This window comes from Aptenodytes forsteri, unplaced genomic scaffold, assembly GCF_000699145.1.
Source record: "Aptenodytes forsteri isolate BGI_AS27 unplaced genomic scaffold, ASM69914v1 Scaffold361, whole genome shotgun sequence".
Classification (NCBI taxonomy): Eukaryota; Metazoa; Chordata; class Aves; order Sphenisciformes; family Spheniscidae; genus Aptenodytes; species Aptenodytes forsteri.
In genome coordinates, this window is record NW_008796212.1 from 127,646 (window position 1) to 149,752 (window position 22,107).

The following is a 22,107-nucleotide window of genomic DNA, read 5'->3' on the forward strand; positions in this document are numbered from 1 at the left end:
AGCAGGAGGCACTTGTGCGGATCTTCATAGTACCTTAACTGAGATTTTCTAGAGTCACAAAAAACCCCCTATTTTTACAGTAACGCAATTATTAGCGATCTGCATGCAAATTAAACCAGAAATGAATTTGTGCTGGTGAACAGAGGGACCTTGCAGCCCACTGCCTTTTGAGGGAGGAAAGGAGCGTTGGGGCTGTGCTGGCTTCCACTCGCAACTTTGTGCGTTGTGCTATTTCCAACTGGAAACAGGGGCTTGTCACAATATAGCAATGCTTGAAAGTTTTTGTGGATTCATAGTATTTCCTTATATATTTTAAAGACTGCCCTGAGATAACTTGTAACCCCTTTTCATAGGGGCTGCTCAGATTTCATTGTCTGCAATTAATATACACCCCAACTTGGTGACGTGTGTATTTCTCATCAGTAATTACTTAATTATTTTTTCTTATTGATAATGATGCTTCATTAAAGGGAAAATACCAGTAAATCATACTATTGTATTCTTAAAAATCAGTGAAGGTTTAGTAACACCAGGTGTTGTCACACTGTTCTATGAAGTATTTGAGGGAAGGCAGTGATTTCCAGACTTTTTGAAAGACAGAGGAGTTAGTTCTGTTAAATGTTACTGGTGTTTCAGTTGTGAAGGTCTTTGAATGTATAAAAAGCCTTGCAGAGTTGCTTGTTTACGTGGCCGTGGAGGCTGTGTGTGTGTGTGTGTCAACAAATGCATGTTGTAGGTGCAATAAAAAAACCTTATCGCTGCAGTTCTTATAGTCATTTTCTTCTGAATATTAACGCTGGTCTCAATTAGCGGGACAAACCTGACAAAGTTTGATCAAAGATAGGACTTGGATTTTTTGTGTCATCTTTTTCTCTCCACTGTTAGAAAATTGTTCTTGGAAGTTGCTTGTAGCAGTTGACTGTTGTTCAAAACTACTATGATGAGCAGAGAGGAAACAGAGCCGCCTCTCAGGCCGTCAGAGCTGCTGTCGGGATCAGGGCCAAGGTTTACAGCCGCCAAGGTACAAGGGTAAAAGCATTCTCGTGCTGGTATGCAGCTGTGGTGGGAGTCCGTAAGGGCTGAACACCCCCCACCCCACCCCAGTTTCATCCTTATAACTCTCTGCGGTATTTGTGGGGTTGCATTTAGGTAACTGAAGTCATAAACTAGCAATCTCTTTAAAAAATAATAATTCTGACTATACCATGCCTTTAAAAGCAAATTGGATTTGTGTGTGCGCTCTGCATTGGCTGAGCATTACGTACCAGGGAGAAAGCACTTTTCTATTCACATGTGTAATGTCTTTATTGCTCTCAGGATCAGCTGATAATGTTGTCTTAAAACACACAAGTTTGTTTGTTATTTTTGTGCTGCTGGGATGCTATCAAAATACTTGGGGGATAGTAAATTAGTGAGTTGCTGTCAGCCTAGTCTGCCAGTTGTCCTCCTGCACGCAGATGATTTTGGTGTATGCAAAGCATTTGGGGTATTTTCAGCGTTGGACGGTTTCTATGACTCGTCCAGCTTTCCCCCGGTGTCGTTGACAGCAGGACCGGCACTGCTGGCTGCTCTGGCTCTGGAAGGTTCTGCCGAGATCCCGGGCACCCAGAGGTTAGCTGCTCTTTCTCCAGGGAATCTCGTACAAAACATGCCAGTGTGTTTTACCATCTCATGACCGAAGCCAGCTTCTGAGTTTGCAGGAAGAGTGCACACTGTGTTTGGGACTTAACTGTACAAACAGAAATCCAGTATTTTAAGTTTGCATTTAAAAAAAAAAACAACCTGTTGCCTTGGTGTTTTGCAGAACTGAGTGAACACATTGCGATACAGTGGGACTCGTGTATTCATTGAAGATCTGCTTCATAATTTGTCAGGTGTAAACGAGCACGGCAGGCACTGGTGGTGTAATTTGTGTTCCAAATTCCAGGTTTTTCGGGGGCTTTTTTCTAGCAATCTTCTGTGGCAGCACTCCAGTCGGTGTTTTGTCCATCGCATAAATTGGCATTCTGATTTCAGTGTAATGGCACCTTACATGAATCTTGCATATGCTGATAACACTTTGCAGCACAAAATGTGGGTTTTTTGGCTAGCGTGCATTTTTATATGATATTTTAGTTGGTAGGTTAATGGAGCAAATAACTATGTTAAAAGGCGTCAGATTTGGCACCGTGATGTTTCCCTGCCAGTCACAGGATGGGTGTGTTATTTAATATGTAAAGCTGAAGCTGTAAGGATTTCATGTTTTCTTTTCCTTCTCTCTTTCTCGCCGTCTCTCCCCCTTCCCCTCACCCCCCGTAGGTGTTGGTGGAATGAGCGTTGCGTGTGTTTTGAAGAGAAAAGCAGTACTCTGGCAGGACTCGTTCAGCCCCCACCTGAAACAGCACGCTCAAGATACAGCTAATCCCAACATGCCTGTTGTATTGACATCTGGAACAGGGTCCCAGGCTCAGCAACAGCCAGCTGCAAATCAGGCGCTTGCAGCAGGGACACACTCCAGTCCTGTTCCTGGATCCATAGGAGTTGCAGGCCGCTCCCAGGACGACGCTATGGTGGATTACTTCTTCCAGAGGCAGCATGGTGAGCAGCTTGGGGGAGGAGGAAGTGGTGGAGGCGGCTATAATAACAGCAAACATCGCTGGCCTACTGGGGATAACATTCATGCAGAACATCAGGTAAAAAAAAAGTTCAATGTTTCCAAACTCAACACGTGAACGCATCGGGCTTATGATAGATGCTTTTAATGACGCTTTTTAAAGCTTAAGCTGGTTATTGTGTGGTTGGAATGGCAACAGTCGTACTTTTTGTTTTCTCTTTTCAGGATTGCGGTGCCTTGGTAGCTATAAGCTGAAACGTTTCTGCTCTTGAGGGTGTTGAAATCCCAATCCACTCTCTGTGACAGTCAAATACATGTTTGCAAAATTTATCATTCCCTTTATTGAATTTTTTTTTTTTGGATGTGTGAACCAGTGTAGCAGTGACTGCTGCTGCTTTTCAGATCTGTTGCTGTAGTTAAATAATTCTTATGTAATGGTATTACAAAACTGCCAATGCATGTAGGTTGGGCTTTTACCATTCCCAATATTGAAAAACACAGTTCTGGAAGTTGCTGGTAATGTGTTTTCCTGGGTATCTTTGCTCGTTTGTTTTGAGGTTTTGGGTTTGGGTTTTTCTGGTTATAATTGGGAGGGGAAGGTGCTATTAATGTGCTTAGCTGAACTGAGAAGAGAACAGCCTTAATGTCCTGAAACGGTGCTTCTGGAAACACACCTAACTTCTTACAGCGACTTAATGTTTAGAAACGGGTAGTGGGCTAAAACGTGTCTCAGTAGTAGTGTTTACTAGAAGTCTTTTCAGTAGTTGCGTTGTCAGATGTGCTGCGAGTTAAGTGAGTGCATGACTCACTCTGGCTTTCTGTCTGTGACCTGTAAGTAACTCGTCAAAGGAGATGTGCTTCCTCTTCTAAGGGAGTGGAACTTAAGTGTAAGCACATTTTAAAAAGGAATGATTCCCACAAATATTGTCAGAGCAGCAGACACAAAGCTTTTGCAACCTTCATGAATATCTCCTGCCTCTAGTTTTTCAAATAAAAGCGAACAAGCCCTTGCCTCTCTGCTGTGCCTCCCCAAGGGGATGTGTTGCCATCCGGACCATTTAAAAGCAAACGTTGCAGTGAATTTTGCAACCTCGCTGAAGTCAGTGTGTACATCAACAAAGAAGTAAACCCAAGTGCCCTGTTAATTTGTTCTGGAAGAAAAATCGTATAAAATACTGCAATATGAACTAAGCAGCTAGAAGAATATTGTAGTTATTCCCTTATGTGGAAACATAGTATTTAGTTATCACTTTAAAGGAAAAAACTGCATTGAAATGAGATGTAATTTTTCTGTTAACTATCCAAGTTTTCAGTCACTAAATGTAAAACTTGTTTAGAGAGACATCGATGGAAGAGATCTTAATGTGCTTTAAGTTGTGTAGGAAACAGTAAGCAAAAATTTCTTATTGAAAAGCTGCAACTTTTAGGTTTTTCAGATGAAAGCTGTCATGCAGTCTGGTGTGGAGATGTTTGGGCAGGGACTGCTTTTGTTTGGACATTTTGTGGAAAGATGACTTCATGAATTCAAATGAACGTCATAAAATTCTCAATCCTCTTTTCCTCCTACTCACACTTTCATCTTCCTTTTTCTGAAAGTCCTTAAAAGCAAAGACAACAAAACTCACTGGAGACTGGGGGGGGCAGGAACAGGACACCCAAACCTTGCAGTCATTAAAAATTATGCTGGTATTTGAACTTTTTTACTGCATTCTTTAATAACTGGAAGACTTAAACTTTTACTGGAATAAGAGAATCCTACCTGTTAGAGACTTGCCCTGATGTCAGTAGACGTGTAACTCCTCCTCAGCTTGATTTTCTTCAGTAACTTCTTGAATGAAACGATACTAATAAATGTACCACTTAATGCAAGAAAAACTTGTTAGCTTATACTAGTTTAAATAAACTTTTAAAAAATAATGCATGTATTCTTTGGAGGCAGAACACTTCTGAGAAGGTTGTATGGACAAAATATACCTGCAGGATTAAGCTCACAAGGTTCTGTGTGACGCTTTCTCTGTTTTTCCCCCATGTGTTCTGTGATCTGAAGCTCAAGAAATACCCAGTATAATATAATTAACATTGGGACCTTATCTGTTCTACTTCCTGACGGTTTTTACATTGGCTGTAATGTATTTGTCACATAGTCCTGATGTTTTGCATTCAGTATGCATCTTTAAACTAATCTTTGTGTTTAATTTCTTCAAAGTCAACTCTGAGATGGGGCAGTAACGCTTTTCTCATGTGTCTTACTTGATACTGTATATTCCAGTGATTGTTGGGCAGTATTTGTCACAGTCCTGATGTTTTGCATTCAGTATGCATCTTTAAACTAATCTTTGTGTTTAATTTCTTCAAAGTCAACTCTGAGATGGGGCAGTAACGCTTTTCTCATGTGTCTTACTTGATACTGTATATTCCAGTGATTGTTGGGCAGCTTTATCTATGTGTTTATTGCTTCAGCCTTTCTTGAGTGCCTCTTTTTCCATGGTTCTCTGTTTGCCTCGGGGCTTTACTCATGGGAAGCAGAACACGGGATATATGTAATCCTAATACTGCCATTCCTTTTGACTTTTTGGCCACCTCTGCATCTGCTTCTTAAATTATAAATTCCTTGGAGCGAGAACTAGTCTTATGCATGCAAAATGATTTAATTCAGTTTGGGCTTAGCCGGGGTAGAACTGAATTTCTCCTTCAAGAATAGAAGTGGAGGGAAGTGCTGGGACATGCAGAGAGGTGGGGAATCATTATGGATGTCTGCTAAGTCTCAGTTTCTTATGGATACACTTATATTACTGTGCTTTTGATTTTAGACTTTCAAAGATAATGCAGTGAGGGCCCTTGTCTTGTTGCCTTGAAGACTGGTTCAGAAACTCAGTAGCTAAAAGATAATGGAAAGTCAGAAAAAATAATTATAGGGTAATATAGGTTAATGTCTGCCTAGAGCTTGGGAGGTCGTAATTAAAGGTAGAGGGATTTTTTTTTAATTGTTGAATCCCAGTTTCTTCTTTGTTACTTATGTAGACAGACATCTATCTCCGTCTGTTGGTGATAATACTCCAGTGATTTTTACCAAATGATAGCATTTCATCTTGTGTCATTAAATAGCTATGAGTGTTGTGAGTCAGAACTTATTTACGGTATCCTTGCTTTTAATTTTTTATTGTGCTGGCTGTCTCTCCTTGTCATTTGTTCATACTTTGACTAGCAGCTCTGAGAATTGAGCTGTGAATGGCTTTAGTAGGGATGACTTAAAAAGTTTCTCTGCTCCCAAGGAAGTAGATAGTGTCCTCTTGTTGTGAACAGCGGGAAGATGCTGGTTCTTTTTGTATTTTACCTAGAAACTTTCTCTTCCCTTTGCATTTTTCCCTTCTCCTCCAGAAGGCGGGGGGGCAAGTTTTTATATAAAATTAAGCAATTAAAGATGCTGCTGTCATTTTGCATATTTAGGTATCAAAGATGTACCATCCGCACAAATAACATATAAGTTCCTCTTTGTTCTTGCAGACACTGAAGTAATGGTGACATTGGACTTTTTTTTTTTTCCCTAGACTGGAATCTCTCAACTCCTAAGCAACCTTCCAGCTGTCTGCAGTTACAAATACTTAATCACCAAACTTTACATGGAAGACACTTCCAACAGCCAGGTCTTGACTGCAAAACATAGTCTTCTCTTTTTATCCACAAAAAACAGCAAGATGAGGTTGAGTGTCAGTATCCACCAGTAATTCTAAGATTCAAACTGAAGAGGTTTAGGTTGTCGTTCATCTATGACGCCCGATTACTCTTCAGGCTGTTTGGGCAGACAGTTACGCTAGCTGCACTGGGGTGTTTGTATGCTGTTTATTCTGCAAAAAAATGGGTAGAGATCAGAACTTCACGTAGGTGAGTGAAGAGGTACAAGATGACTCCTGATGAGTAATGGCCTAGGTTGGATTTGTCTTGGTTATGAAAGGTTGCATATCTCATTACAAATCCAAACAGCCATCTACTACTCCTGAGGGGAATGAGAAGATGGTAGAGATATTCAGCTGGGACAAGTTATCAACACTGAGCAGGTTTTTAGGAAAATTGGCTGGGTTTTCTTGGGTGGGGTCTCTTGTGGCTTGTGCATGCATGTGTGTTCCTGAACTGGAGTGGAGAGAGAGTTTCTTTGGTGGTGGTCCCTTCTGAATTACAGTGAATGGATATACTTAGACTGTCTGAATTGCAGTTAGGGTAATATGGGAGTTGCGTAGTAGAAGCAAATGATTTTAGGCATTTGCTTTCTTTGAGAGCATGTTTAATTAATAATTTGAGACAATGGAACTCTGCAGGGATCGTCTTGTTGAATGTGGGGAATTTTTCACATATAGTTGGTGAAGAATAGCGAGAGCAACAGGGCTGGGACTGGATTTTATGCTCAGTTTTTGCCTTTTGGCAATATGTCCATGCAACTTCTTAACTGGGAACTTGAATTCAAGTGGAGACAGAAGGTAATGCTCCTGGCAGCTGCCCTTCTAGAGCGCAGCTACTCAAACTATGCTGCTTGCTGCTGTGAAAGTGTCTGGATTTGATGTTGTTTGACAATGTTTGGTGCCTATTGGTAGGCACCATGACCAGTTTGCCTTAAAGTCGTGGCAGGGTCCTCTAAAAAGATCCTGGAAGCTAAGGAAGCAGAAGCCCTAGTGTTCAGTCTTCCAAAGTGAAATCCATTTAAATGACAGTTAACTCTTCAGGACAGAGATTTCCTGATCTGCTTGTGGAAAGCACCTAGTGTATGAGGGCCACTGTGGTCCAAATAATCTGGCTTGTTCTCTGGGCTAGAGTTGAAGGCATGGAGCGAGTCCTTAATCATGTACACTGCATGATAGAACGTGTGGCTCTGTTCTTGAAGAATGTTTTCTGATGTATGTTTCATTAAATCTGTTGAATTTTCATGGGTACTTCCTTGTATCACAGTGAACTGGTTAGGGCTTTTCTTATGTTGACACTGAAATGGCTGTGCTAACTTGATACCCAGATAATTTAGAACATAATACCTTGCTGAAATGACATGTCTAGTTTGGCTGATTTGTTTCACAGAGATTTCTCTATAGTAAAGGGGTATCTTGAGGGGGGGAATCGGAACGTTTGATTTGTTTACTGCTTTACATTGCCCTTTGAAAATTCCTCCTGAGATAGCCAATCTACTCATGTTCCTTCTAAGTTGGATATTTAAGGTTGGGTATTGGAAAATCCTTCTCTTGCATAGGGGAGAAAAAACACGCTGAAATCTTCAGAAAGTCAGTTTAAGAGTGTGCTTCCTCTGAATCTGTAGGTTTTACTGTCTCTGACAGGCAGTTGCAAGATATCTGGCTCTAGCTGGGATTGCACAAGTGACCTGATGTGCTGGCTTTGGGATTTCTCTGTGGTATATCATCTTTGTAGTCTGCTTCCTTGCTGTGGTGCTTGCTCGGGATATTTTCACACTATTGAATTTGCAAATTTCAATGCTTCAACAAGACTTCAAGTATTTCAGTTAATATATTGTGCCCAAGTATGTTTTGAATAGAGCTTTATTGGAGTATAGCTTCTGCTTGTTTTCTTCCTCCCCTCTCTCCAACTTTGCTTTCCCAGTATCAGCTCTTTTGTGGTGTGCTGAGTTGGTGTGACCTATCTGTACTTCTGCAGAACAGGCTGTGATATGCGTAGCATTTTTGTAAATGGGTGAAACTTTACAGAAGATACAAGTCATATAATCCATCCACAGTAGCCTCTTCCTTGCAAACTGGCACAACTAATTTCGACTGCTGATCGGAAATCTCCTTAACAAAGAGCTGTTCCAGAGCATTGAATCTAGTGTTGCCTGTGTCTGAAAACTTGCTTATAGGTGTACGCTGAGACAGTTTTAAAGCTGTCTTCTCTGAATGATGATCTCGCGGGTCTGTGATGAACAAACTTGCCTTTGTGTGCGGATATCATGTGATGCTGTGCTCCCTCCTGTCAAGCGATCTGCTCTCAGATATCGTGTTACTCCTCTTCCTTTGTTAAGGGTAACTTTTGTTCTAGGGCGGTTGGTTTTATTGGGAGCATATGGCCGAGTTACTTACCTTGTACTGAAGCTGCGCTTCAGACCTTGATTCTGCACTGGGGTGAAACTCGACTGTTACTAAACCCTCAAATTAGCCCTTCGCCCTGCTGCCAACAGTCGTTGTGGCATGGGGCCACTCGCATCTGTTTCTGACAGAAGTACTGAGCTTGGCACTGGAATGAGACATTGCTGCGTCCCTTCTTTACATCTTTTTCCCTCCAAATTTAAACCTCGGAAGGTCAGAATAGGGGTGGGAGTGAAAGGAAAAGCCTTCCCGGGGATCAGACAAGCCATACCTTACTGTAGCCCTGAGTACTTGCACAAAAACATTGATCCACACACGCATCTGGGAAGCAGAAGACTGTTTTCCCAAGGTATTGCCAGCTCCAGTGGGGCAAAATTAAGGTTGCTTCTTCTGTAATCCAATATTTTGGAAGTTTGCACCCCAACAATATGTGCCCAAGACATCACAGAGTAACCTAAATTCCACATTAATGAAGCACTTCCCTTGGTGAATAAAATCTGAGGAAAAACATAATTAGCTAACTAAGCCAAGCCATTCTGAAAGGCTGCCTTTCTTGCATTTATTTCTGTACCCTGAATCATTAATCATCTTGGCTAAACGCCATGTAAAGCATTAGCCAATCTGCAATTTCAATAGCTTTTTGCTTCGAATGCTAATGGTAGTAGCAATTCTAATGATGAATCCTTTACTACAAAAATAGTAGTTAAACCACCTAATCCTGTCTAATACTTGTGACTTCACATTCTTTCTTTACCGACTATTGTTATAGGAGAGGACTAAAAATAGTGCTGTAATCAGTTGATGGAACAACATATTTTAACCCTGGATCTAGTTGTTAGTGGCAAGCCTGTTGTTAACAGTGTGCGGTGCTTTTCTTATTGTCAGCTGGTAAATACTTTTTTTCCCTCTCCTAGATACTATATATGTGTGTAAGTATGCACTCAGGGTAGATATTTTTTAAATAACGTGGTATGTGAGCTGTTCAAACAAGACAAACACAGGCAGTCTCCCACAGCTGAGTAGGAGGCATTTGTTTCCATCTGAAATTTGTAAACCTTAGGTTAATTTAAAAAGCGTTAACAACTTGTGAGTATATAAATCAAGTGATACAAAGTATTTCGGCTGTTAAACCAGCTATATTTTTTTTTTCCTCCTCTCTATTCTAAGGATGTCTTATTCAGGCAGCAGCCTGAATGTTTTTGATGCTTCTTGTTCTTACTACCTCAATCCTGATATTCTTGTAGTAATGTTGACCTTTTTTTGAGGAATGTTTTACTAGAAAATAAAGATTTTTTTTGTTGTGGGTTTTTTTTTCCTATTACAAATTGAGCAACACTTAAAATGTGGAAGCCTAATGGATGGAAACTTCACATGACACTTGCCTTTTCACACTTGCAGAGTGCACATAAGTTAAAAAGAAATAAGTATGCAAGTAATGATCACACTTTTGAGGTGCTCTAGGTAAGCACCCGGAACGTACCTGTGCAAACATGAGGAACTTGGAATCTCTCATCTCTTGTCTTCTCACAGAAACAAACAAATGCTATTCATCTTAGGAGCTGAGAAATCGTAACATTTTGGCCTATCCTGACAAATGTAACAGTAACATGATTTCTTGCATTACTCTGCAGGAGTAGGAAAGCAAAACAAGTGGTCTTGTAACAAGGTGGTCCCATCAAGCTTGGCCAGAGCTTAAATTGTCGGAGGGTTCCCTCCAGGCTTGCTGGGAGCACGACCAGCATCAGCAGAGACTGAAGAATGAGCCCTTCCCGTGGGTTTGTGGTCCCAGCGCCTGGCCCTTGCCCATGCTTTTCTTTGCCAGGGTGGCAGGGTGCTTCGCCCAGAATTCCTTATGGTAGTATCTGTGGGATACCCTGGAGTTCGTTTGCTTGGCTGGCAGGACTGAAGGCTGCAGTTGGCCCTGTAATTTACTGTAGATCAAAGAAGTTTTGAAAGCAGCCATTTACATGTTCCAACTTAACGAAATCCTGTCTTTGCAGTGCCCATTCTACCTCGGTTTCAGCAGATGCTGTCCTGGGGGTTTTGCCTCCTGGTCAGAAGTAGAACTGGGGGGAGAGGGGTAGTGGGAGAGTAAGTACTGTAATCTAAGGGAGGGACAGCTGGGGGCTAGATAGATCCTGGCATAAGAAAGTGCCGGGGAAGAAGAAAGGCAGCCTTTGAAATGGGGCCACGTGGGGAGCGGTGTTAGGGAGGGGGGAAATGGAGAAACTGGAGAGCTGAGGCTTACAAGAAACAGCCTTCTAGTTTGCTTTGGTTACCCTATTTAACATAATTGGCTTAATAGAAATAGATAGTTTAAACTGTCTTCAATTGCTGTTACCGCTAATAAATGCAGATATTTGATCTGTTTAATGTTGTCCAACACTAAAAAAAAAAAAATAAATCATAAACCCTCAGGCTTCATGGTGCACTTTTAGAGACAATTTTTTTAGATTATCAGCTAGAATATTTCTCAGCTGGTTATTTATCAGCTTCTTTTTCTCCAAAGGACTTTCTAGTTTGTTTATTTGCTTGTTTTTTCTCCTGCATGTGGCTTTCTTTTTTTTCTTTGTTTAATTCCACCTGTCTCTTCTCTTACCGGGAAACATCACTTGCATAAGGAGGAAGAAAAAATCCTTTGTGATATAAGAGTGAAATTTAGCCTTTGATAGTTTTGGTGTGTCTGTCTAGGTGAATATAAATTCTACATAAATGAGGATTCCTTAATATATAAGGCTAGTGTACAGTCCCCTGAGATACCTGCAGACCATGAAATGTGATACAGTATTATGCTTTGAATTTATATGTAAAGGTCATATTAGCAACCATATTTGCTTAATATAAGGTGCAGTATTAACCCTGATTATTGACATTAATGTTTACTTAAAATTACAACTCAGCTACTTTACTGGTAGCTATCAGTTTGGGGAAAAAAACCCCTTGGATTATTCTAGAATAGAAAATATGGTACTGGAAATCCAAAAGGTAAATATACTGTTGCTCTCATGTTAATTTGTTAGGTCCTTCAAATCCCTGTTTGGTAATTGTAAGGACAGTTCGGGGCCCCGGTTCCTGTTAATTTAACGGACAGCAGAATTCCTTTTGACAAGTGCCATTTAGCCCTGTGGGCCTTGTTGTTTGCTAGGTTAAAATTAACTGGAGTTTTCAGTACCAGCAGTGCAGTGTGTCCCATCAGGTGCTTGGGTTTATTGCTTCTTTCTGCAGGCCTGCTGGTGCTTTTGCAGGTTTCCCTGCTCATCCTTTTCTGCGTTGCAGCTTTTTAGCACCAGGGACATCAGACCCTGTTTTGGGATGGCTTGTTAGAGGCGTAACGGGAGAGGTTTGGTCCTGGTCTCTGTAAGTTGTTTCCTCCGCTCTCGCCCTCTCTCATGGGTGACTCAGACCCTTGGGTCTTTGGCGACGCCTGGGATGATCACCTGAGTCTGTTTTGCTCTTCTATAAGAAAAAAACTTCCGAAATTTCTAAATACTGGCTGTATCTGTGACCAAGTATGTTTTGGGGGGGCTGAGAGGCAGGGAAAGTGTCTTGCCTGGGTTTGTGGTGTGGTAGGTGAGCAGCAGGTCCAGTACCAAATAGTACCAGCGCATAGAACATCTTTAGAGGCTGGAATATTGCTTTGTCCGTTTCTGGTATTGCTATATAAATTCAAAAGTGTTCCAGGTACAGACAAGAACTAGTGTCTGTGTGGGTTTGGGGCCAGGAAAGCATTTGCTTCTGAGTTGCTGTCATTGAGTTTTGCAATGGTGAGGCCCTCTAATCTTATTTAAAAAAAAAAAAAAGTGTAATTGTCCTGTGTAAGATGGCTACCTGGCATAAATGAGCTGCATGCTGCTTGAGGGGTTGGAAAGTCCACAGTGAGTATGTTTGATGCAGAGTTGCTGAGAAACTCTTCTGCTGCGTGGGAGGTTGAGTTTTGAAGGTGGCCATTAACCTGGAGAGAAATTGGTTTGCGTTGTTGCAATCTGCAGTAGGTGAGAGCAGAAAGCATTCTGTGTTTCGTCTTGTCCTCTCTAAAATAGGCAGTGGGTATCCGTTATTGAAACTTGGAAAGTCCTCTGTGGCCTCAGCGTGTCTCAAGCCAAGGGTTTTTATTCAGGAGACTGAAAATAAGATTTAAAGGTCTGACCTAGAGTGGCTGTGTAATGAGTAATACAGCTGTCTCTCGCTTTATCGCATGTTTTTCAGAGCAAAGGTGAAAATTGGTTAAGAGGGCTTTTGAGAGACTGAATTGACTTCAGCCTCAGCAAAGCAAAGCAACCCGGTGGGTTTACTGCAGTTTCTCAGTGTGGCTCATAGTTGGTGCGCTGGGCGAATCCTCTTTGGGGTATGTGCTGCCACCATGAAGGCGGGAAATTATTTATGAGTCAGTGAAGTGGCTATAAGCTGGAGTGTGTTATAGTGACATACATTCATATATTAGCATGCGTGGAAATTACTCTTCTTGAATGAGATTCTCATTAATTTCGGTGAGATTTACATAATGTCAGAGTGCATACACAGCACTTGACGTGAAGGGGAGGAATGTTCTTGTGCAATGAAATTGCTTTGTAACTCTCATTCAGTAGCAGTGCTGCTGATGTACAGAGCCTTAATTTTGTTAAGCAGGCTTCAAAAGCAAGGCTGCTGGTTTTCTGCATTATCAGAAAGAAGGAGTACGCTTGATAAGAAGGTAGGGAGGTCTGTTCTTGGTAGTTGGCGAGGATGTGCACTTGCATTTTGATTTGGAGAGGTGGCATGCCTGGAAGAGGCTGAAATGGGGGTGCGACTGAGGGGTGCTGCTCACTGCGAACAGGAGTCAGCTTTTGTCGGATCACTTATGAAGCAATTGGGACTACAGCTGACCTCTCTTCCTGTGATTCCTGATGTTTCTTGAGATCACCTCTTCCTCCAAGGAACCAGGTTGTCATGTCGTATCCAGATGTCAGGGCATCGCTTCCTTGTGCAGCCAATTTATCTTGGCGTTGTCTTCTGGATTTCTTTCAAAACTCTGGTTCAGTGGTGAACCAGATTTTATGGGAATCAAATCTCACTGACGTTAGCGCTCATCTGTGAAGAAGTTCTTTCTCTGTGGACCTCCTTGTTACTAGTGTTGACACCATCGTGACTCTGCTCTACATGTCTGTGTTTGTTATAGGTCAGTGATAGTTAACAGGAATAGATCCCGATGAGGTGGTAGATCATCTATATCATTTAATTATCATTTCAGAGTATTGCCTGCCTTTTGGAATACTAAGGTGTAGGAAGTCATAACTTTGGCTTTAAGTTCTGCTGTTTCAGAAGCTATTTGTTCTTCTTTCAAAGGGAAATGAAGGAGCTCTGCGATATTTGTGCATACCGTGTAAAAAAAAAAAAAAGAGGTGCTGCTATTTAATACTGTAGAAGTGGGGAGATGAGAAGAGGACCTTTTGGGTACAGTCTTTGACAATTGAATAATAAACTAGCCTGTATTACAAACAACTAGATACAATGATCAGTGGAGGTAAAGGAACTATGTGACTGAGAGAAAGGGCCTCAAAATTGGTGACTATATACAGTTTGCACATACAGTGCCTGAAAGTCAGGCACGAAGACCTGATTTGAAAATGTTTTTATCCGTAATTGTTAGGATTGATGAAAGAGAGATGAGTAGGGGTGTGACTTAAATATCTGTAATGAATAATTTCTTCCATTACCTGACTTCTGATAGCAGATAGAGAAGCCAATATTATTGTTTTTGCTTTTGATCGCCACTGGGGCAAAGTATGTTTGGGAAGGAGATGGAGGCAGCCCATTTCCACTGTGTATCATTTAGCAGGGGAGGCTAGGATGGTGATTTGCAAAGTAAGACATGTTTGAAGGACAGCTTCCTTCAGACTCTTAAGAGAGGAGTGAAAATAATAAGTGTGCAATTAAACCAACCAGGTATGAAAAAGCTGGAGCGCACTTTGCTTTCATGTTTATCCTGCTTTTTGCCCTTTACCACTCTTCTTATCTTGGTCTCTGTATCACCTCTGTAGTAATCAATTATCATGGCATCGTTTGAAGACAAACATGCTTCTCCACATTGGAAACGGGCAAATGGTCAACACTGAGGAGAGCTATGTATGCTTACTGGACTGTAGCTCTTAGAGAAAGAGGAATTGCTCAATTGTTGTGGTTTCTGGTGGAGGATCATGAACTTGCATTGAAGGTGTTGACCATGTTGGAGATGGTGTCGGTTTTAGTTACACCAGCTCCACCAAGAATACAGACCAGCATGGGAGCACGGCTTCACACGTGGATGTAAATCACTTATTTGCGCTGCTGTAATTGGTTTAACAAGATGATAACAACACATTTTTCTACTCAAGACAAACACTTGAACAAGACATCTGTGAAAATGTTCTTGCATCTAATGTGAACAAATAAAATATATGATTCTAGCATGTTGAAAAATGTTTGGTGGAGTAAGGATGGCCATGTAACATGCCGAAGTACCATAAAGAAGGGGCTGAGAAGAGCAGTAGAGTTCATTCTTGTTTAGAAACTGCCTGCATGTTCTGCACAGGGCTTTCACCAGGGATGTTGGTGCAACTGAAGCTTCAGGGGGAGCTTAGCTTGACAGCGGGGAGTTGATAGGGCTGGGGTATGACCAAAACAAAATACAAATGTCTCTTAATATCCTTTTGATTTATGCTAGGAATGTAATGATTATATTTTTCTAGCAGCTTTGTTTTGAGGTTCCCATAGCACAACATCCACCTTTGGGCGTTTATTTGTTTTGGCAAAGTTGGGGGACACGCACTAAGCAGCCTCTGTTTCTCCACTAGCCCTTTCCACAGCACTGCGAGTCCTGGATCAGTGCCATCGCGGCTGCATCTGTGGTTTGCTGGGACGTTGCTTTAGCAGTGAGAGTAATGAACATCACCTACTGGATCTCTTTGTATAGCTTCTCTATTCCCCAGATGTCTCATTGAAATAATTTGCCACTGTTAGCTTTTGTGGCTTAGCATGTCTGGGGGTTGCAGCACTTTCCATGAGTTCAGCTTGAAATGCTTCACGGAAGAATTTGGTCTTACTAACTTCTGTCTCATTTGAGGTAACAGAGATGTCTTTGCTGGCAGATCAGTGATGAAGTAGACAGTAAAGGAAAGTCATTGGTGTTGCCTGGTGCTGTAGTTTCTGGAAGGTGGAGTCCTGTTTTCACTCTGTGTGTTTATGGTTGATGTGATAAGCGTCACTGCAGAAGGTGGCAAGACTGAGGCATAACTGAAAATAACTTTGAACTGAGATATAGTAATAAGAGCATGCCTTATTTTTAAACTGTGATTCCGAGTGGCTGGCCATTGAGGATTTGCGAGTTACATAAATGTGTATTAGATAACTTAACAATATGTTACTAATCTTTTGCAAAGTAGTATTGTCACAGAATAGTAGAAGAATTCAGACTGGAGGGGACTGCTGTAGGTTATCTGTGGTGCTTTCCCTACATCTGATATTCTTGCATGGGGTCTACTGAATCTTGTCTTAAAATAGAAATAAAGTGTAATCACAACAAAGTCTTGACTTGGTTCTGCTGGAAATAGTGGCGTGAGTATCAGAAGTCAGGGTTAAGGTCAGTGAACATGGTGTAGCTGCTTACAGCACTGGTCACTGGCAGGCTGGTGCATTAGCATCTAAACCAGTTTTGGGGTTTTTTTTTTTGTCCTATAAATCACCCATCAAGTATTACTGGGTTCCTTCCCTTGGCCCAGAGGGGGCTGCATCCAAATCACCTGCTATGTCTTCAGTGGCGACACGACTAAACACTGCATTTAAAAAAGAGCCCATATAGGACTGCAGTGAATAGAGTGTGTGGATCACTCATAAATAAGTGTTTTACAAACTATTACCCCTGTTCTAGCAGAAAGGTGTATCAGATCTGTTGGGTTGCAGGGATTATGTAAACATTGAGTAGGAGGCATGTAGTATTGCTTATGTGCCATTATAAGTGTCTGTGGCTGTTGTAGTAAGTGCTGCTTTAATACAGGTGTGTTATCTGAGGAGGGCAATAATTTAGTCTGAATGCTAGCATGTGGTTGAACTTGCGTGCTTTGTCCTCAAGTCCATCGTTGGGTTTTTTTTTCTTTGCTTCTGCACGTGTGCTCAATGGCTGCATCTGTAAGGACTTACCTGGATGAGATTTGGGAATGAAAATCAGGAGTGTTTTCTTGCATTTTCAACATACCCAACTTACTTAGCTAGCAGTTTTAAATTGCTGCTTTTTTTGTGTTATAATTGAATTAATTTTCATCAAATCATGATCCAAAGCAGAAGCAGAAAATGGCACAACTGTCCAAGTAAATGTATAGCTACAGGTTCTCCAGGTGAGCAAGGCCAGTGTCACCTCCCGGAGCCGTCCCCTTGCTCCCGCAGCGCCTGAGCTCTGCCCTGTGTGAGTCTGGAAGGACTGCTTCACCATTGCCTTTCCCTTGCGTGCCTTGCCTTAGCTGGCAAGTCTTGGGGCCCCCAGCATGGCCATGGAGCTGTGTGGCTGCCATGCCACACACCAGCAACCTCCTGGGAAGGAGGAAAAGGCCATACCCCATCAGGGGTTTTCTTAAGGTGTTTTGCACCCCACTTTGTGCTTCTAGATTTCCGCTTTGAGAGATTGTTGTGGGTACAGTAGCTAAAATTGGCAACTGATGTTAAGGCATTGCCTGCTTTCCTTTCTTCATCCCCTGCCCCCCATTTCAAATGGTGCTATTTAATTTAATTCGCTTTTTGTTTCTACCGTTGTGTTTTTCTCTTTCATATCAATGTAACTTGAATATAAATCTGCCTGTTTTATATGAGAGTCTTTACTTGATTTTCACCTGGAAGGAAATGATGCTGACTCGCTTGCTTATGCATCGACTCCCTCACTTGAAATCATGCAGCTCACTGTGAAATATTAGTCTATGCAATACACTTAGCAAAGGCAGTTGTGTTAGACTTTGCGTGCCTTAAAAGTAATTGCTAGTTTTTCCTTTTTTGTGTGTGTATAAATCTAACACTATAAAAGTTGTAGGTTCTGGGAGTCTTAAAGGTAAGTCATCTTTTGGAGCTCAATAACCTTGCTATATGCTGTAGTATGGAATGTAGCTCTCAGTCTGTATCAGAAAAATTGCTGTAAACGATGGTTATTATTAAGAAAGACAAATACAAACATTTCCTCATGTATTTTTTTTTTACCCATCTATAAATAGGTGCGTTCCATGGATGAACTGAATCATGATTTTCAAGCGCTTGCTCTGGAAGGACGAGCTATGGGAGAGGTAAGTGAAAGGCCTATAGAAAAAAATTGTGTATTTGGGGGGGAGGAGGAAAATAAATAACAGGTTTTGAGGCTGTTGGAATGATTCTGAACTTGAGAGTTCTCTGTTATGACTGTGGAGCGCGCGCGTGTGTGTGTGTGTGCTTTAACAAAATAAAAACCTGTCAGGCTGGAATACATCTTAGTAGGAGGAACAGCTAAGCCCTCCACCTGTTGTATCATCAAACAGTAAAATGGTGGTTGTAAAAGAACAGTTAGAAATATGTCTTGTGACAAGTGTTACAATACTTGTAGCATGTTTATTTTGGGATCCAGTGATCTCAGACCCCATAATATTGTGGGTTTAGCTGTCTGTCTGCTGCCCTGTTTCCACTCCTGGCCACCTTTTGGCTCTTGTCATAAAGCACAGGTCTGTGTTTAACGTTTAAAGTAGCTGGGCAACGTAATCAAGGGCTGCAGAAGTGATAAGTGCTTCGGACAGGTCAAAGGACTGAACAGGAGTTGTCAGATAATGGGCCCTTCAATAGAAGCCCAGTGAGAGTTATTTTAATCTCGCAGCGCAGTAAGGAGGTGGCAGATTTGGAGGAGATGGCCATTGGTTTTCTTTGAAAAGAGAGAATTTACCTATTTCTAGGGTGACTTGAAAGAATAGCAAGTTACTGTAGTTGGCTGTGTTAGGTTCCTGGAAATTGGATGTAAACACTTCTTGTTCTTGCCTAGTTCCCTTTTCCTTTATAATCAGTCCCTTTAGAGGCTTGTGGAAGAACAGGGATGAGAAAATCACGTCTTGTAGGAGGGTATCAATGTATGGCAGGTCAGCTTGATACAGGTCTTGTTTTGGAGAGCCTTCCTTTTTGCATTCCTGTCTGTCAAGTTCAGACTAGTTTATTTTCTCCACGTTCAGTCCATCCTATCTCTGTTACTGAGTTTATGAGCCAGGTTAAAAAAAAAAAAATCCCTAGAAACCAAAAATTACTGTTTTGGAGAAAACAGCAAACCAGGACTATTGCATGGTGGGATTCATAAGAAGGTGTCCTCTCTCAAGTGAAAGACCTCTGGGAATTTATGGTGCTTGCAGCTTAGCTTCTCTCCTCTCCTTCCTTCCGTCTCTTGAAGATCGTAATACTGAGTTGCATTTTAATTTGACAGTGTTTGATAGGAAAATCTCTGTTTCTCTAGGTTATATTAACCTACATTGACTACTGACTAAGAGTAGATGAAAATGATTTACGAAGGAGAAAACACGACATTAAAAATCCGTCTAAAGCTGCTGAAAAACAGCTGATGTGCCTCCATATGAAGCATGCCAGTGGAATGACGGGGGTGTGAATGTTCTGTGAATATTATTTTTTAACACTTCCCTTGAGCAAGACATTAGTTTTTAGATATAGAGCCTACAGGCTCTTTGAAAGCATCTTAAGAGCAAGTACAGCACTTGTTTTGTACTTAGCATGGCATTAGGTCATGTTAGCTTAAATGCCTGACGCCATTCCTAAATACGCTGATTTTTACCAACTCTTAGTTTTACCAACTCTTATTTAGCCATTTCTTGAGAGAAGTGAATTTGGGTTTGTTTTTTTGGAGGATGTGAGGTTTGCCTTCCAATGATGACTCACCTTCCCCCCAGCCCCCCCGCTTCTTCTTTGTCTTGTAACAGTGATACAGAAAGTTTTGGAGATGGCATCCTTTTGTCACTGGGCTTTTCCACATACTGGAGTGTGCATGTCTTTCCGGGAAAGGTGACATTTCGCCCTTCTCTTGAAGCTAAGACACTGTTTCTTGTTTCTCTTGGGGTTCTTCTCCTTCAGTCCCGCAATTTCTTTTCTTTATCTATCAAATTTTCTCTGTATTTCCTAAGGTATTTCAACATACATCCGCTGGCCGATTTAAGGAACTATGTAAACTGAGATCCCCGCAGGATACGCGTGTCGTTTTTCAAGACCGTGTTCTTCAACTACGGGCTTTGATTTTGTGCAGCATGTCCTATCTGTTGTTTAGATGCCTTAGCAAGGCGCTGATGGTTTCCTCCCATCCCCCTGCTCCTGGAATGTGAAGGAAACTCATGGAGAAAGTCAGTGTACTAAGAAAAAAATTGAGTCTGAAATAAACGAGGAAAGGAGTGAATTTGATTTGTATTTCTTGATCTTGTGTCTTCTGAGCCTTACCTGCAGGAAGCGTCAACAGTCTCATACTCTGAGTTGATAGTGAAAAACCTGGAGGAGAAAGATGAGGAAAAGAGTGTTTAAGCATTTAGTGTATCTTTTTATCTTCTTGTTTTCTTGCATCTTAGTAAGCAACACCATCATAATTTTAGTGATTTAAGGAGTTTGTGCCTCTGAAGACATCAGAGCTTTTTTTTAAAGAGCGCTGTCAAACAATTAAATCTCTTATCTGCATTTTGACAGCAGGATAGATAATATTTGGTGATGAACAGATATCCTAATCTGGGAAAAGTAAAAAAAAGTTTTAAAAAACCCCCACAACTTTCATCTGCCTTGTGGCTGGGTTCCCCTTTCCCCACAACTTCATCTGCCTTGTGGCTGTCTCCATCTTCAAAATCCCACCCTCCCCCACTGCAACCAGCCTTGTACCCCCCTAAATTTCTGTGCGAGTGGAAGTGCAATACTTTCTCAAGTGTGAGATGGAAAAGAAGAGCCACAGAAACCTTTTTGCTCCGCTCTAAAATGGAAAAGGTTTGGGCCGTTGATAGTGAATGTGGTCGATAATGTTGAAAGTAGCCTTCTAAAAGGGGTATCTGTTCTCCCCCTTTTTTTAGCACTTTGTCCAGGTTGTTAGCTGTCAGGAAGGAAGTCATCTTGGAGCCTTACTACAAGCCACGTAAGCGTAATGAAATCTTCACTAGTTTTGTATCAAATTCCCCTTCTCAGGAAATGTTGAACTGGAAAGTAGTAAGAAGCAATGGTGTATAGCAACTGGTGAAGAAAGGGAATGGCGCTTCAGAAGTTGCCCGTAGACCAGAACATGTGTCCATGCTGCTTGTGCTGTCTTCTGAGGTCTTTGATCACATGGCAGTGATACCTGAGGCTCGACATGAGCTATGCAAGTTCTCTTTCTTTTCTGGCCTTCAAGACAGAGGAGCTGGATATCTGCTTTTCTTTGCTTAAATCCCTCTTACTGTAGCTTTGCAATATTGCATATTCGTGCAGCATCTTTTTGGGATAGTGGACAGTGCAGAGAGATGGGGAGGCGATATTTGTCTTTGTCATCAGTGCATTACATGCATTTTGAACTGCAGCAACGTTCTTGATTTGGTAGTAGGTTATGCTGTGAGATAAGCCTGCATCTAGAATAAAAGAGCAGCTGGGTGAGTAGCTAGCTGTAACTTAATCCAAGAGGGTGGGAGGAGGAAGGGAACAGAAAGACATTAGGTAACTGGTAGGTCCTTAACTTCAAAAATGGAAGGAATTGGACCAAAAATTTTGAAGTATGAATGTCTGGGGTAACAGTGAATCTCACCCTACTCTTTAAAAGAAACACTGGTAAGAAATACTGTCCATTTTCACCTGATGAGAATTTCATTATTGCTCTCTGCTGCTGTCTGCTGCAGGTTTTAGCGCTGGAGTCTAGTGTAGGTCTGACTGGCCAAACAGTGAAATTGCCAGAACCCCGGGGCTTCATTGTAGCGGAGCTCTTAAACGACAAAGGCTGAAGTGATATGGGGTTCACCATGTCCATGTTTATGTCCCCTTGATGCAATTGCTTAGGTCCTAGATAAGCCCCTGCCTCTCCGGTGACAAGCGCTTTTTTTTTTTAAGCAAAGTGGTTGTGAGGCTGGGCCTAGGCATTCTTGTATTTGTTTTAAAGAAAACCAAACAAACAAAAAACAAGCAAAAAAACCCCCAACCAACCCCTAAAAAACCCCCACATGACTCTGCTTTCCCTGCTAATGATGCCTTTACTGTGTTATCATAAATTTATGATTCATTGGCAGCTGGGCTGGGGACTATTGACAGTTTTGAATAATGTTTCGGTTTTGTTTTTTTTTTTTCCCTTTAATTTTTTTTTAATTTATCTAGTGCTAGCAGCATTAGAAATGGGAGGATTGAAGCGTGATGGTGCCACAGCAGCTACGCTGGCACGTCTGGATGGCTCAGTGCAGGGTCTGAGAGCACCAGAACTGGGGCAAGAGCTGAGGAAGAACACGC

The 22,107-nt window shown here is 41.6% G+C and overlaps 1 protein-coding gene across 7 annotated transcripts in view; it reads left to right on the forward strand.

Annotated features, from left to right (window-relative positions):
* The first annotated feature begins 946 nt into the window (after positions 1–946).
* PUM1 (pumilio RNA binding family member 1) overlaps positions 947–22,107 on the forward strand; it is a 73,503-nt gene continuing 52,342 nt past the window's right edge. For 3 of the 7 annotated variants that reach the window (XM_009288299.2, XM_009288298.2, XM_009288304.2), the window contains exons 1-2: positions 2,273–2,672; positions 17,874–17,942. In XM_009288299.2, the coding sequence (XP_009286574.1) occupies positions 2,310–2,672; positions 17,874–17,942 (432 nt within the window). In that variant the 5' untranslated portion in view covers positions 2,273–2,309. Of the gene's footprint in view, positions 1,022–2,272; positions 2,673–17,873; positions 17,943–22,107 lie in introns of those variants that run through there. The other 4 variants (XM_009288300.2, XM_009288301.2, XM_009288303.2 and 1 more) reach the window with 2 other exon arrangements.